At 41.9% G+C, this 16,887-nt stretch overlaps 1 protein-coding gene across 1 annotated transcript in view; it reads left to right on the top strand.

The window, feature by feature from the left end:
- The window catches only part of Pla2r1 (phospholipase A2 receptor 1), a 120,628-nt gene that overhangs the window by 3,026 nt on the left and 100,715 nt on the right, over positions 1 to 16,887 (top strand). Inside the window, 2 exon segments of the mRNA XM_047546299.1 lie at positions 13,013 to 13,396; positions 15,936 to 16,109. Of these exon segments, the coding sequence (XP_047402255.1) occupies positions 13,013 to 13,396; positions 15,936 to 16,109 (558 nt within the window).

The raw sequence follows: 16,887 nt of genomic DNA, 5'->3' as shown, positions 1-16,887 counted from the left end.
AGGTGCAGATGAGCGTGAGGTCAGCTTGCTTGGCCATGGGGTGCTATGTAAAGAGAAAAAGTGAAATGGGAGGGATGGCATCTCTTGACATCTCTGCCAATGTGAAGAGAGACAAGCGACTGGAGGCCTCTGTCTTTCTTCCCTGTTAAGCATTATGTGCCTTTGCTGTCTTGGTTTAGTCTCATCCAAAAGTGGTTGCTGAGATATGTACTCATTGGAATACAAGTAGTTTATTTGGGAGGTGATTCTAGAAAGTACAGCAAGGACTGAGGAAAGGAAGCAGGGAAAGGAAGTCTTTATAGGCAACTGGGGCTCCATTTCATAAAAGACTCTCTGGTGTCCCGTGTAGATCCCAGTAGCCCCTTGAGGGGCAGGAAACTGAGGTGTATACCCCCCAATCCTGCTCTCATTGAATGAGGGTCACTCCTGGCACATAAGTCACCAGGTTTCTGGTCTGCCTGAAACACTCTTAGAAAAAAGTCACAAAGTGAGCTGCAGTACATGCCTGTAGGAGAGTGAGCTCCAGGGTAGGGGTGTGAGTCCTGAACCAACAGAACCTGCTAGGCTCTCCATGTTGGATAGAGAAAATCATGCATAGGATATGACACAGTTGCCCAAGAAGCTGAGAGTCCAGAGACAGAAGCAGAAACACAATAATTACAAAACAGATCCGTAGGTGTTATGATAACAGCAACAAGCAAAGTGCAGAAGGGATGCAGAGGAGGGACTGGCCTGGGAACTGGACACTCACAAAGGGACATTTGTTTTCCTAAAGGCTAAGGAGGTAGCTGCCATATGGGAAGAAATATGAGAGAACATTCCTGGTAAAGCTTATTTTATGGGAAAAACAGAATCATGTATTAGCGACAGTGAAAGTTCAGTGAGCTGAAAGACCCTATCTGAGCTCTTTTAGATGCAAGGGGAAAAGGCCACAGAAGGTCACTGGAGTTGTAAAGGTCCCAGATCTCAAGAGGACCCAGGAATAGGTTCTCCTATGCAACCAGGCCTCCTAGGACCTGGGAATTGGTCACTGGAATGAAGCAGCTACTTCCTGTTTTGCTCTCAGGAGCTACATGGTGGCTCCTTCTGGTTCTTTCTGTTGTCTGGTTTCTTCTGCTTCTACTTGCAAGACTCTCATGTGCAGCTCTCACAGCTTCCTGGGAAGAGTCCCTCGACTTCCTAGGAGGAGGCTAGTCATGTTCCCAGCAGCTGGCCAGTCCCTGTGCTCTATTACTGAATTGAAGGCCTTCCCATGGCTAATTGGCCGTGGTAGGGATGTGAGCTGCACACAGGGGTACTGCATCATCAGGGCCTATGGATAGGGTAGATCCCCAGGGTAGGGTCAAAATCAGGACAAGAAGCTGTGATGTGTCTATATTTGGAAGCATGAGATAAATGAGAAAGTAAAGAGTTTAGTTGGAGTCATTCTTGCTGGAAACAAAATCTGGGTGAGTGAATTGGGTACAGCAGAGGAGAACCTCATACGTTTGGACAAAGGGGAACTAGATCACACTTTTAGGTTTAGGGATGCCATGGTCAGTTTGAGACCTGAAAAGGGTAATTGTGGAGGGCAGCAAAGGGATCGCCTAGAAAGTTAAAATTCAGCTGAGTCAATTCTGGCAGGAATGTTGAGGAGTTAGAAGTTCAGATTCAATAAATAAGGTTTAAAAATAAAAAGTAATAAAGAAGTTGCAGAATAGGAAGAGTACTGGTAATTCAATGGAAATTCCAGGTTTTGGAGAGGGGTCCATTCTGGGTAGTGACCACACATAAGGTGTGGTTGTAAAAGTGGTCACTAAAGTGGAGAAAGAAGGTCCTCACAGCCAAGAAGGTCAAGGAACCAAACATACAGAGCAGTATTAAATCTGGAGTCAAGAGCTCAGAACTCTCTTATTGGTGAGACGCAATAAGAAGTGTATTTTGCACCAGGCACAGTGGCACATGCTTGTAATCCCAGCAACTCATGAGGCTGAGACAGGAGGATCAGCAACTTAGCAAGACTGTGAGACTCTGTTCCAAAATAAAGAATAAAAGGAGCTGGATGATGTAGCCCAGTGGTAAAGTGCCCCATATCCCCCCAAAGCAATATATCTTACATTACAACCTGCAATACACACACACACACACACACACACACACACACACATATATATATGCCTATACAAACCTGAAACAAAAATTTCCTTTAAAAAAAAATCCTTACCTAGTGTGACCTGCTGCCTCTTTTCTAGTTGATTCCATTCTGTTTTGTTTTCTCATGCTGGTCATGACACAATGCACTTGGCCAGAGTGCTGGGTCATCCGTGGGAAAGTTAAAGACCATGGGGTGGGAAGGCAATGGGGGTGTGCTGCTATCAAAGTCATAGCAAATGTGGAGAAGAGTGGTTCAGGACAGCGGGACCAAGTGGTAAGAAAAGGAACAGGAATTACCACGTGGGGAAAGTTTCTGAGAGCCACTTCCTGGAGACAGCAGGGGGGAGCAGCTGTGGCCCCACAATTTCCCCAGAGCTTCCATTTCTAGCACGAAGGTAAAATTGCCCCTCTTCTTTGCTCCTAATATTTTCTAACACTTGGGGAGTGGTTACTCTGTGCTGTTTTACGTACATCCCCACATAGAAGCCTCACAGCAATGAGGTAGGTAGTATTAATACCAACCCTTTTGCAGACGGAGCAGAGTTAAGTAACTTAGGCACATTCCCATTGGCATAAGTTACCTAACCCTTCTTCATCTGTAAAAGAATATGTCCTGAATCCTTCAGACACTTGCTAGTTCAGAGGACCCCTCGCCATAGCTATGTGACCCCATGACCTAGTTCACTCTGTATCCTGCTGCAAGACAGGAGCATGCAATTTGAACTTGCTGCAGAAGGAGCAGGAGGTCAGTTCCTTGCTTTCTGCAACTCATCCCTTTCCAAACCACTAGTTCCACATGTGGGAGTGAATATTTTCATAAAGCAGAAATGTGCAAAGCTATTGATTTATTTATTGTGCTAGGCAATTCCTATGTCCCTAGGCAATGAGCCATTCCCTTAATCTGGAGATTTGAAATTTAAGTAAAAGCATGATCAGAGAGTGGTCTAGCTGTTCTTCCTGTTGGTGAATCACTCCAGCCATCTGGACATGGTTTCTGCTGTCTCTGTCCATCATCTTTTAGCATCTCTCCACTTCCTGTTTTTATATCCTGCCTTCTCAAATGGGCTCCTTTCCTTGTGAGCCTTTGCACATCAGAATAGATTTCCAACTTTCCTGGTCCTATTTATGCTTTCTCATTAATCCTTTAACCTCTTTTCCCATTCGTGTTGTCACAGTAACTGACACTACACAGTGCACATTCCTACCAATGCCCAGAAAGGTTGAGCTGCAGGGATAGCCCAGGTGTTCCCCTCCACTCCTCTTCCTTGACCTAACAATGTGCTTATTTATCTCAGGTTTTCTGAAGCAACAGTGTCTTTGTGTTGCCTCTTCTGAACGCATCCCTATGTGGCAAATCCTCATATAATCTATCAAAGTAAAATATTTAAGGCATTTATAGAGACTCTCTCCATTTGTTTTCATAACTTATCCACAGAAGCTTTTTAGGAGATATTCCAATACACAGCTAGGAACATAAATTTTATAGCTCGAATTTATCAAAATGAAAAGAAATATTATTGTTTATAAAATTACAAAAGAGCACCTTATAAATACTGTCTCAAGACATGTAGGGAAAATATTTTATAAACCCATCAAAAAAGTAGAGGATTATAATTAGGATTTCTATAATGTGGATTCTGTGATACAGAGCCAAACAAAACAAGAGATTTCTACTTTCATGTGTGACCATATGACTTTTCAATTTATGATACTTTCCAGACTACCATAGTTTCAAAAAAATGTGTTTAAAAAGTTTTGCTATTTCTTACTTTCTGTTTTCTGCTCTTGAGAACTTTTCAATGATGAAACTATAAACAGGAAATTCAAAGTGATTATTTAACTGTAAACATTGTCTTATTTTGCTGCTCTTTGGTACCATCCATGTTCAAAGTCACAGTTTGCTTTTATTCTCATTACCACTGAAGAACTGAGGCCATCTTATCAAGATACCAGAACACCAGCTAGAAACAGTGGCACAAGCCTATAATCCCAGTGGTTCAGAAGGCTGAGGCAGGAGGATTGCAAGTTCAAAGCCAGTTTAGCAACTTAGTGAGGCCCTAAGCAACTTAGCAAGAACCTGTCTCAAAATAAAAAATAAAAAGGACTGGGGATGTGGCTTAGTGGTTAAGTGCCTCGGGTTCAATCCTCAGTACAAAAATAAAATAAAATAAAATCCCATGTTGCCAGTACTGATAGGAACCTTATTTGTAGATGGTGAAACCAAACTAATCTTCTAGCTTCAAACAGATCTACCCCTAAGAGAAGCGCTCTGTAGTTTGTCAAAGTTTTGTTTTGTTTTGTTTTGTTTCCACAGTGTTAACTGTTTTCAAATAAGAACAGAGCAGGCTTCGTGGGCATGAACCCGGTACAGTCACCCAGAGTCCCATGCTCAGGTTTGCTTAGGTTTGGTGCTCTGTAGTTTGGGCTCCTGGTTCCTTAACTTTTGAATTTGTGTGCCTTGTGTGAAGGGGCTCAGTTCCACCTGGTGAAACTTCCCAGGATGGGTCCTCAGTTACCACTCCTGCTCAACTGTCGCTGCTGCCTTCCACCCGGAGTGGCAACTACATTGCCTTGAGGTTTAGGGGCCAGAGACCTTGGGCCTGGGGCCTGGGATTGGACACCCTGTGGTATTGCAGGGCAGACAAAGCAGCTGCTGCACCCCCTGAGCTGGTAGTCCCGTTTCATGTTCTGTGAGGACTGTGTGGGAGCCATCACCTGTGTTCCATCCAGGTACTGAGTGTGTGCCAAGTACAGCAGTCACAGATGTTGTAATCCCTCGTGGGCCCTTGGGAAGGAGAAATTGATTTGACTTCCCCATGTCCAGCCAGTGCCATGCATTTTCAATTTATCCTGAATCCTGCGAATCGTGTAGCCAGCCTGAATAAGAGGGATGGGGACAGTCACCCCCAAACATATGGTTTTGGAATGAGACCTTATTTGCAGATAGGGTCCTTATAGAGGTAAACAAGTTAAAATGGGGTGATTAGAGCTGGGCACCATGGTGCACACCTGTAATCCCAGTGGCTCTGGAGGCTGAGGCAGGAGGATGGAGAGTTCAAAGCCAACCTCAGCAAAAAGCGAGACACTAAGCAACTCAGTGAGATCCTGTCTCTAAATAAAATACAAAATAGGGCTGGGGATGTGACTCAGTGATCTAGTGCCCCTGAGTTCAATCCGTGGTACCATAAACAAAAAATAATGGGGTGATTAGAGTGCTCTAATTCATATGACTGGCATCCTTATCAGAAGGGGAAACTTGAACACAGAAATATGCATAGAAAGTAGATTCTATGAAGAGACATAGGAAGAAGATGGTCAAGGAGAGAGGCCTGGAGCAGATCCTTCCCTCAGCCATCAGAGGCAACCAGGGGCACCACATCTTCATCTTACATTCAGCCTTCCGAAAGTGAGGAAATTAATTTTTGTCATTGAAGCCACATAGTTCATGGTACTTTTTTAGGGCAACCCTAGCAAACTAATATAGAGATTAATAATATGTCTACCATTAAAAGTTTGTTTTGCTTTTTTTGGTTTTAATTTCTACCTTGAACTTAAGTAAATATATGTGTGTGTGTGTGTGTGTGTGTGTGTGTGTGTGAAATAGGCATATAATATAAATATAGTATGAAATAGGCATATTCTTAAAGCAGTTAAGATGAATAGCTCAGTGTAAACACTTTTGCCTTCAGTAATGTCATATTATTTCCAGACTTGTTTTGGTTGATGGTGGAGCTATTTTCTGTTTTTGTTTGCTTTGGTGACCTAGTCTTTGTATCATTTCCCCAGGGCTTTAACACACAGGCATCTGTGAGGAAAGTTGAACAATGTCTGTCTTCTCCTTTCTTGCCATAACTCCAAGGCTCCCTGGTGACTGAGATGATATGTTTGCAACACCATCTATAGGATAATAACAAAGCCACTGTGAATAATGGTTTTTATACCAGCAATGTCTTTTGGGTATTTTCCAGTTAAATAAAGGCCAAGTGATGGGGGAATAGACCATAAGCTAAAAGGAAGAAAAATGTTTTCAACTTAGTTTAAAAATGCATTGCTAAGATAGCGAGTTGTAGCAAAGAGCCAGGACAAAGAGAGTGGAACCGAGGGAATGGAAGCGAGAATGGCAAGGACCCTGTGAATGGGTTAACCCTCCCACAGAGGTTGGTAACAGGCAATTTGAAGCCTCACAAAAGTGCAGCCCAGCGGAGCTGATTAAGCTGGGTTTCATTTTTCCCACATGTGAGAGAGTATTGTGTTCTTCGTGGAACTTGGAGCAGCGATTTGGGGAGATTAGAGAGAGAGGGGAAGAGAACATGTAAAAAGATTTAGCAAGAGGGGTCCCAAGGGCCTGTGGAGCTGCTGATTGTCCAGGTTCAGAAGCTGCAGGAGAATAAAGAAGGCTCAGAGTCAAGGACAATGCTAGGACAGGAAAAGAGAAGTATGTCCTGCAACAGGAGGTGCGAAGGTGGCTGTCTTCCTTTTGTTTTTGTTTTTATTTGCTTGCTTGCTTTTTGTGGACCTGGGGATTGAACCCAGGGGCATTCTACCATTGGGCTAAATCCCAGCTCTTTTTAATTCTGATACAAGGTTTTGCTAAATTGCTAAGGCTGACCTGGAACTTGTAGTCCTCTTGCCTCAGCCTCCCGATTCAAGAAGATTTTTTTTTTAAGGTACTTATGTAACTTTTGAGTTAATAGAAGGCAATTGTCAAAAACCCGAAGACTTCAGATTGTTCAAAGACATACACCAAAACTTGGATGATTTGACCTAAAATGCACATTTTCATGCAGAAAGGGGTCAGAAGAGCGGGCACACTTTTCACATGGTCCAGTGAATCTGTTCTTTCAAGAACTTTACATGTGCCCCTTGCTGCTGGCATGGGAAATTCCTCACTTACTGGTTTAGAAAGTCATGTGAAGAACCCAGATTTCTCATATTGCTCAGCAGTGAGCAGCTTACAACATCCCTTTATTGTTCACTGAAGGGGACATGACAAACCCAAATCTGTGATGCTGGAAAAGGCGGACACATCTCCAGAAGAAGCTGCCCACTTTCTGGTTACAGAGAGATGTCCTCCCCATTAACTTCTGGGTCCCATCCCTGCCAAAACAGAAATGCTATAGGAACAGCAAGAAAACCGACCACTCGAGAGAGGCTGCAGGCAGGAAGTGCGTGAGTCCAGCACGAGCTGCGTGGGCAGATGGAGTAGAAGAGGTTGAGCCCAGGGGACTGGGCTAGGAGATTGAAATTGGATTGCAGCTTGCAGGCTGTGGCTTCCTAATAGCTTGTCTTAAACATTGCACTTGACGTGAACCATATACTTGAACTTTTCCTTCCAGTTCTCTTAACACAGAGCAGCACAGAGGCCAGCTGTATGTGTGTAGTTGGATTCAGTGAACTCTGTCACAGTGAAATTTATTGAATACCAGGAAGCTCTTTGCTTTCTTAAAATGCCACCATAAAAAATAGTATTTCTTTAGGAATTTTATTTTATTGTTTCAAGTGTTTTTGTTAAAAGTACAGACACTTCATTGAGGTCTACCAGTTCAACCCTCATCCTAGTCACTTAACACTCCAAACCTTCACTCAGCCAGTGCTAAAAGAAGAGTTGTCTCAAGTCAAAGACAGTATCAAAGGAAGGTAGAGGTATTGGAAGGGGTCCTAAGGTCACTTCCTATAGGAACCTTCAGTTGGCACTGTACATATCAAACTGTACTCTCAGCCCCGGGGTTTGGACTCTCACATCTTGGCACTGTAGGGATTGGCAGGCCTCTGACTGTCCTTTGAATACTTGAAGTCAAAAAAATGATTCTTTACAACTACCTTTCCAGAATCTTCATGTATTAGTCAGTTTTCTGTTACTATAATGAAATAAATAAGACTTGGACTTTATAAAGAAAATAGATTTAGCTCACAGTTCTGCAGGTTCAAGGGTATGGTGTTGGCATTGATTCAGCTCTGTGAAGTATCTCATGGTAGATGGCATCTTGGCCAAAAAGCATGCGAGAGGGAGATCCCCCATGGCAAGAAAGGAAGCCAGAGAGAAGGGAGGAGGCAGTTTTGGTCCTTTTCTAAACAATCCTCTCACCAGAACCAACCAGAATCCCATGAGAACTGCATCAGTTCTTTCCAAGGGCAGCACCCTCATTGACTTCATTACTTCCTACTAGGTCCCGTGTCTTAAAAATTCTACCACATTGCCACACTGAGAACCAAGCTCCCAACACATGAATCTTTGGGGGACACACTCAAACCATGTCCAAACCATAGCACAGCACGTTCCATCCATCACCTAATCCACTTACTTCTTCCCGGTATGCAGTGTCTCCCTGTTGGCTAGGTCTCACTGCTTCCTCTTGTCCTCTGCATCACCATTGGATCACATCAGTAGTCTCCAGACTCTTTCTCAAGTGTACTCAGGTACCATCTCCTCCCAACTAAGGGAGAACTCTTCTGGGACAGGAGCTTGATCATTTTTCTTTGATTGCCTTGGCACCTAAAACAATTCTGGGCACATAGTTGGTGCTCTGTAAATGTTTTTGCTGAATGATTCGCCACCCTGATTCATCTTTTACACCACAGCCTCAGTCATGTCTTGTCCTAAAGCTGCCTTTCATCTGAAGAATAATATTCAAACTTTTGAATAAAACTCAAGTTCTTCATAAAATGACCCCAAACTACCTCTTTCTAACCTCACATTCTACTACTGTCAGTATCTTTTTTAAATTGTATTTTTTATTTATTTTAGATATGCATGACAAAAGAATATATTTTGATGTATTTATGCAAACATGGAGTACATCTTATTCGAATTAGGACCCCAGTCTTGTGGTTGTACATGATATGGAGATCCACTGTGTTCATATATGTACGTAGGAAAGTCGTGTCAGATTCATTCCACTGTCCCTTCTGTTCCCATGCCCCTTCCCTTCCCTTCATTCCCCAGACTGTCATCACCCTGGAGCTGATTATTTCCATCATCTCTGAGCTTTGGTGACATTTTCTCTCCAGAATGTCCCCTCTGCATGATCTCTTGCCTCCCCATCTTTAGATTGACGCTCCCCCCTCTCCTGACCACTGTGACAAGGACAGGAATCTTTGCCTGTCTTGTTCGTGAGTGCACCCCTACTGTTACAAACATCAGGTCCCTAATAAGTGTTTGTGGGATGAAAATGCAAGGGGGTTGGTCGATTCTCTGATCTTCTACACTCAACCACTGCCTTTTCCCCTTGACTTCCTCTCCATTGTGCTCTTAGGTCTAAATATATTTTGGCATTGAGTTATAATTACTTCCATCCATTTTAGTGATTGCCAAGGAGCATATGGGTGGCTGGAGGACCAGCACTGTGACATAGCACCACCCCCACCTGCTGGGGTCCAGCACATGCAGGATTAGGCACCCCACACACGTTGGTTATTTGAAATTTCCAGAGTCCTACTTCAAAAAGTTCAGCAACAATCTACACCAGTTCATTTTCTTCTTTCTAGGTTTCTAGGTTACAAATAAATGCGTGTAAATACAGCTATGTCTAGACTGAATATGGTCCTCATTGGTTTTAGGGGCCTAAAACTTCTAAGACAAAATGGATTTGGTGGGGACAGTAAAAGAATTGTTCAATCAAGTAATCCTTAGAGTCCCATCCAGCTCTGAAGCTCATGGTTTTGTGAGCTTCTGGGTAAAGTTAGTCTCCTCTCCACACCCATATTCCTGCAGCACTGTTCTGCTTTGTCACCCCTGAAAAATGTGACATCTCTTAACCCCACCTCTTACGTGACATCAGTTGAGGATCCAGTAAGATGTCTTTAATTTTGGTCTGTTTTCTTGTTCATGACTTTTATCATTTGTTTTTAAAGGGCTTATATTGAGTGCGATTATAGTGTTTCCTTTAGAACTAATGGAACTTCTTTCTATTTATTAACTAGGAAAATTTCCATGGTTTCAGAACAAACAGATACAGTTTCAGAGGACAGATATTTAGGCAAATAATTTCTCTATCTCTAGCATCACATATAGTGAATGCTTACTGAATTAATGAATGAATGAATATTTTATTGAAATAATGTCATGAAAGAAATTTCCCAAATTTAAGTTTAACAGTTGATCAAAGAAACATTCTCAGCCCACTCCTTAAAAGAGTACATGTTATCTGATGGCATCCAAAAATGGGTCCTAAAATCCCTCTCCTCCTAGAAGGAACTCAGAAGTAGAAAGTAGAAACACTGTCTCCCATGGACTTTTTTTTAAAGGATGGAAATTAGCTTATAAGTTACTTCTAGTAAATCAATCCTTCTTCTTCTCCTCCTAAACTTATAATTATGAAGGCAAGCATAATAACATTTTCCTGCAAAGAGATTTAGTAATTCTGGCAGTACTTCATTAATCACTTAATCAGTGTTCAAGCAGAACTGATGTCCTTGACATATATAATCAATCTTGATTCCTCCCACATTTGATTTTCATCCTTTTGGAAATCCAGCAACTATGCACACTAAGGATTAGCAGCCCATTTCCACATTATAGTTTTGTTAGAGACAACTCATGTGCACATAGTAATAATCAGAATATTGATACTTATAGTGGGTTTCCCCACAGTCTATTTGAAACAGTTTTCTCTTTAGTGGATTTATGGAGTGCTTAGACTCAGATTTTATTTTAACTTAATGGGAAAATGGGATCAGGTCATTTATTAGCTTAATATATTTGGAGGTAGCATGTTTACTTTTATAAGTGATCCCCAGGTACTTGTTCATGAAACACTTTGTAGAACTTTTTCAGAGCTACATCCTAGAGGCAGCTGACATGGGCATGTAATGGTACCCCAATATCAAGCAGCATGGACTGGGTTTGTCTGATATCTTCTGCTTTGGAAAGGTGTTGCTCTCAGAGATCAAGCAATCTGCCCACTTCTGTTCTCCAGAGCTCTTAGCCACTGGCCAGCTATTCTACTTATCTGTGTTAGGTATATTAACTGAGGCCCAGATCTGGATATATTTGAAAGTATATATTAAGTAAAAGCTAAGCTACAGTACCATCATAGTAAAATAATTATCCTTTAATGAAAAATTAATGGAACTCTGAGCTAGCTAGAAAGTAATTAGTAGATTACAACAGAAATTAAAGTTAACATTCTACCCAGGCATGAAAAGGTGAAAAGGAGGTTTGGAAGGAAGGTTAATTATCAGAGTCCAGATCACATTGATGAAAGGTGGATTAGATTTTGAGTGACTATTACTAATAACCATATAGACGTGGCCTTCATTAGGAAAACAAATTTCCTGATCTAAATGAAATCTCCCTAAAACCATTTATTCTCTAACTCCCCCCCACCACTGCCACTCCCTTCTCTTTTGCTTTTATGTATGGTGATCAAAGCAATTTTCTGACAACTAATTTAACTTCTCAAACACATGACTATAAGAAAGGTTATCAATTATTAAATGAGGTATGGCTTTCATTAACACATTGACAATTTTTTTAATGGTGTCTTAAGTGATTTTGGTTACCATAAATCCATTCTCCTTGGCCAGATTAACTTTGGAGAAACCAAAGAAGTTTACCAAAAGTGAAGTATTTTTCCCTAATACCCAAACATGAGGAGGTTCATTCTGTACTACTCCAAATCTCTTTAAAGACGTGTCTTGTTCCTGGCATGACAAGACCCTCCCTAAACCCTGGCCATTGTAAGGGAACCTGATTATGTGCCTTGGGAGCTCTGAAATAGAATCTAAGATGGGAACCTAGCTAAGGAGAGAGCAAAAGAGCTCTCAGACCTGACCAGAATTTCAGAGCAGAGGGGAGATTCAGCAACCATGGGCCTCAACAGCAACTACTGGAAATTTCAGTCAACAATGAGCACTTACTGAGCTTGGACATTGTGTTCAGGATACTCTGTGCTTGGACATGATTGTCATCTTCAAAGTCATGATTATCTTCTTCAAAAAATGAAGACATGATTGTCATCTTCAAAAAACCTGTGAGAAAACACAGTCATAATTATTGTGCAATAGATGACTTCCAGTCACCAGCTTGAGGTAAAGTCAGGTAAATGGCAGGAAGATAGCCTATTCTCTGGCTGGGCCCCACTAGCTTTTGCACAGGAAACTCACCCAGATTCCTTCTTCTGGCTCCAGAGGGAAGAGTTCAGGAATATGTCACAAAATGCCTGCTTCCTCCACATGTCCATGTGGCCTCTGGTTTCTACCACTGTCATGATGCTCCAGCACCTATCTTTTATCTAGATGTGAGGGCGTTAGCTAGTGTCCTGCATCCACCTGCTGCCGCCAGTCCCATGCAACCAGGCTACTCCTGAAAAAGCAAAATGTTGCCACCTTCCTACTCTTGATGGATTCAGCACAGAAAGCAAAAGTGGAGAAGGATTATTTTTTTTTGCCAGCATGGGGAATTGTCCAGCACTTTACTATATCCTCTTGGTGGTAGAGATTTTCATTTCAGTAGCTCAGCTGTCATGTTCCTAACATCCAGGCATTTGTTTGAATAAAACTTAAAGTATCACCACATTTCTGGACCCCCAACACCCTTCCCCCTTGTCCTGAGTATCATCACTCTCTATCCAGTTGTGGTAAGTGCTTTCTCTCATCAATACCACCAAATGATTGACAGGTAGTTTTGTTTCTCTATGGCCAAGGGAATCTTAGATCAGAGGTCTCCATTATCTCTTCTAAGTCCTTTTATATTTCCCCAAAATACTTCTGTTTTATACAAAGAAAGCCCTTCAAGTACAGCCTACCCATCTGCTCCAGTTCTATCTAAAATGTCTGGCAGCTGTGACCTAGCCCAGCTTAGATATGTGCACAGGATCCTCATGGCACTAGTTAATTACATTAGGAAGTTGCATACCACATCTTTTATTTTTTGTTACAGATAAAGGAATATTCATTATCCAAAGTGAGAGTCTCAAGAAATGTATCCAAGCAGGTAAATCTGCACTGACCCTGGAGAACTGCAAACAGCCAAACAAGTATATGCTGTGGAAATGGGTTTCAAACCACCACCTCTTCAACGTAGGAGGCAGCGGTTGCCTGGGCCTGAATTTATCTAATCCAGAGCAGCCACTAAGCATATATGAATGTGACTCCACCCTCGTTTCCTTGAAGTGGCGCTGTAACAGGAAGATGATCACGGGTCCACTCCAGTACATGGTGCAGGTGAAGCAGGACGACATGGTTGTGGCCTCAAGGAAACATCTTCATAAGTGGATTTCCTATATGTCGGGTGATGGAGACATTTGTGAACATCTTCACAAAGGTAGAGTTACTTTAAATCAGAGTACACATGGGAATAGTACACAGTGTTTAGAAAAAGTAGATATTTGCAGTCTGCAATGCCAAGGGAATTGTAGCAAATCTATTTTAGTGGCTTCCTTGATTATGTTAAAAAGATTACTAAGGTCTTGGAGTGCATGTGCCAAATTCTGGTAAAAAGGCAGAACTTCTCACAATTTAAGGATATTGAAGGAAAAAAAACACTTAACTTAGCTTTGGAAATCAATAGAAAAGAGAAGAAAAAACAAAAGGGAGAGAAAAAAAAAAGGAAAGTGAAGAAACGATCTTTGAGGTAAAGGCTTTTGTCATGACAAATATAAGCCTCCTGCCACTTGTCTTACTGCAAAGACTCAGTCCCCCTGTGGAGGTGTGTCTGAGTGGCACTCAGATGACTCCTAATGCCTGACTGGCATCCGTGTCATGGTCATGCTAAATGTACTGGATGATAAATAACGTATTTGGTGTGTACCAAGCATGGTGTGTGGGGAGGCACAGTTTATAAGGGGACTTATATTTTCTCTATTATCTTTGGCATTTTAAAACAGAAAACAAAAAGTCACATAGTTAAATTCTAAAAACCTCGTTATTTCCCTGAAGGTTTTTTTTGTAGCTTTCTTCATCCATCTAACCTGTACAAACTTATTAATTGCTAACTATTCTTCAGCACAGTGTTAGGCACCTGGTTTACAAAAGCCAACAAGGCAGATGTGGTCCCTCCTCTCATGGTACTCTGCAGAATTATGCCTGAATAAGAGCATGTCCTCCTAAGGACTCTAGAACATCCTTGGAAGCAGAGAAAGTAATTCCTAAGGCCCCAGGCAAGATCTTCCCCTGGACTGCAAAGAATGAGTAAACAGAGCTAAGAGCAAGACATTTTCAGGGCTCGCTACAATAAAGCAAGTACTGCAAACCAGTACTCAAAACTCTATCATTCTAAAGAAGAACTCGTTATTTTGCTTTAACTTTTTAGCCATATACCCACACTCGCAGTGCACACAGGGGAAGTCCTAGCAATATATGCTTCTGAGTAAAAGGAAGGGGATTGAAAGAGAAGCACATGTCCTGAAATGCCTCTGGCTCCTAACAGACATAACTGCTAAGGCTCCTGGTGTGCCGTGAACTCAGTTCAGCCCCTGCCAAACTGTGGGAAAGGGATGGGAATCTCCACAACTGACCTTTTGTCCAGGCCTGGTTTACTGAATTGAGGATGGCCCTAATCACCCTTTACCATAGGAAGCCCCAGCTGAGTCATGAAGTTTTTGTTGATTCCTTCTTAACTCAAAGGATGACGGATGATTGTGGTACTCTGAGAACACAGCCAGCAGACCACCTCCGTATGGTCATCTTACTAGTCAATGAGCCTCAGTCACTCTCTCCATTTAGGTTGTTTGCCACACTGTACCCAAAGATTCTTTAAAAATGGAAATCTGTCCCAGCAGCTAGGAGGCTGAGGCAGGAGGACCTTGAGTTTAGAGCTAGCCCTAGCAAATTAGCAAGGCCCTAAGCAACTTAGAAGACCCTGTCTCTAAATAAAATACAAAAAAAAAAGGGGGGTTGGAGATGTGACTCAGTGGTTAAGTGCTCCTGGGTTCAATCCCCTGTACCATAAAAAAAAAAAAAAAAGTAAACATGATCTTGTTACTTTTCCTTTCAAAACCTGCTGGTGACCTTCCACCAAACTCCCTCCACCCTCAGAGTGAAAGGCAAAGTCCTTAGCAACATGACAGACATGGGCCTTTGGGAGCATGGTGCTTTCCTGATCCGCCTTCCCCTGAGCCGCCTCGCTCTTCTTCATTCACCCACACAGTCCTCTCTCCAGTCCTTTACACATGGTGCTCCTTCTGCTGGAACAACTCTTTTTCCAAGAGCAACACCCCATTTTACCCAGTTCTCATTCAGGGAGACCTGACGCTGGTGCACACATGCACACTTGCACATGCTTGCGCAGTCTTCTTACCCCGTATTATTTATCTTCATGGCACTTACCACAACCTGAAATTATTATACGTTTGTTTCTTTGCTTTCCCTTCATCTCTCCCCACTAAAGTGGAAGCTCCTCATGAAAAGGAATTTTTCTGATTTGTTCATTATGATATTCCCAGTGCAGGGTACATTAAATGCTCACCAAATATTTATTGAATGAATAAATTAATAAAATCCTATGAAACCATTGAGGTTTAAATACCAACACTGGTGTATTGGGAACTGGAGGATACTTTGAAGTAAAATCTTCATTCAGTTTTCCTTTTCATCCATTCACAAGTTGGGTGCTACTATGGCAACCCACGGTAGTAAATAAACAAGTAGATGAATGTACAAGCAAACCATTTAACAGTGTTTCCTCTGAACCCAGCCCTGGAACTAGTCCTTCTACAGTCACTATACAGTGAGGACCAGGGGGCTGAGGAAGTTTCGTGAGTGCCTGCCCCTAGGAGGATTTCAGTTGATAAAAATGCAAAACCAGATGACGGTTTGTGAAGATGATGCTGATCCGACGTTGTATTTTTTTTTTTTTCTCCTAGACTTGTATACAATCAAAGGGAACGCCCATGGGATGCCCTGCATGTTTCCCTTCCAGTATAACCATCAGTGGTTTCATGAATGCACCCGGGAAGGTCGGGAAGACAACTTGCTGTGGTGTGCCACCACCAGCCGATATGAAAGAGACGAGAAGTGGGGATTCTGCCCAGATCCCAGTAAGAATAAATCTAGTCTTCTCTGCATGTCATGAACGAATCGAGGATGATTAGAAAGCATGTGTATCTAAAGAAAACACCAGCGTTGGTGTATTGAAGTCTGAATAAGCATCCTGATGCCATTAATCCAGATCTTAATTTGAGGTTTGTTTTTGCCTTGAAAAAAAAATTCAGATGCATATTCCTTTTCCCCCCTCACATTCAAAAAGATGTTAATTAGCCATTCTTCATTAAGCTCAGTGAATTAGGATGCTTTCACCGGAATCAAATTATAATACTCTGTGATCTCATTAATCCCAGCTTCCCAGCAGGGTACTTCAAAACAAACGGGAATACATGGAAAACCCAGTTATCCTTTCAAACCACTTCCTCTTCTGAGCTGCCCTAATTTCCTCACATCCATATGGCTTGTCTTGGCCATTGTCAAGTCCAGGCATCAACTGGTCCCTTGGTGATCTTTACATGAAAATCACAGTTCCCTCATTCTTTCTTCACAATGGGTTCTCATCTTGACTCCCTTTCCTTACTATTTACTCTCTAGCTATAGCTCAAAATCTTTTTCTCTTCTTAACTTAACTTTCAAGTTCCAGTGACGGATGCAATGTTCTTTTTTTTTCAATTAGTGCTTTATTATTTTTATCTTATTTGTATTTAACATAAAGGTTTCCAGTTGTTCCTACATATTGGAAAATATTTATATACACCTTCTGCTTTCTGTATTTCATTTCTTCCATCTTTGCTCCTGCAAGTCAGAGTATAATCTTTACAACCTCTTCAT

The sequence above is a fragment of the Sciurus carolinensis genome, chromosome 3 (assembly GCF_902686445.1).
Source record: "Sciurus carolinensis chromosome 3, mSciCar1.2, whole genome shotgun sequence".
NCBI classification, from domain to species: domain Eukaryota; kingdom Metazoa; phylum Chordata; class Mammalia; order Rodentia; family Sciuridae; genus Sciurus; species Sciurus carolinensis.
The sequence above is the reverse complement of the archived record's forward strand: the minus strand, read 5'-3'. Positions and strand labels throughout refer to the sequence as shown.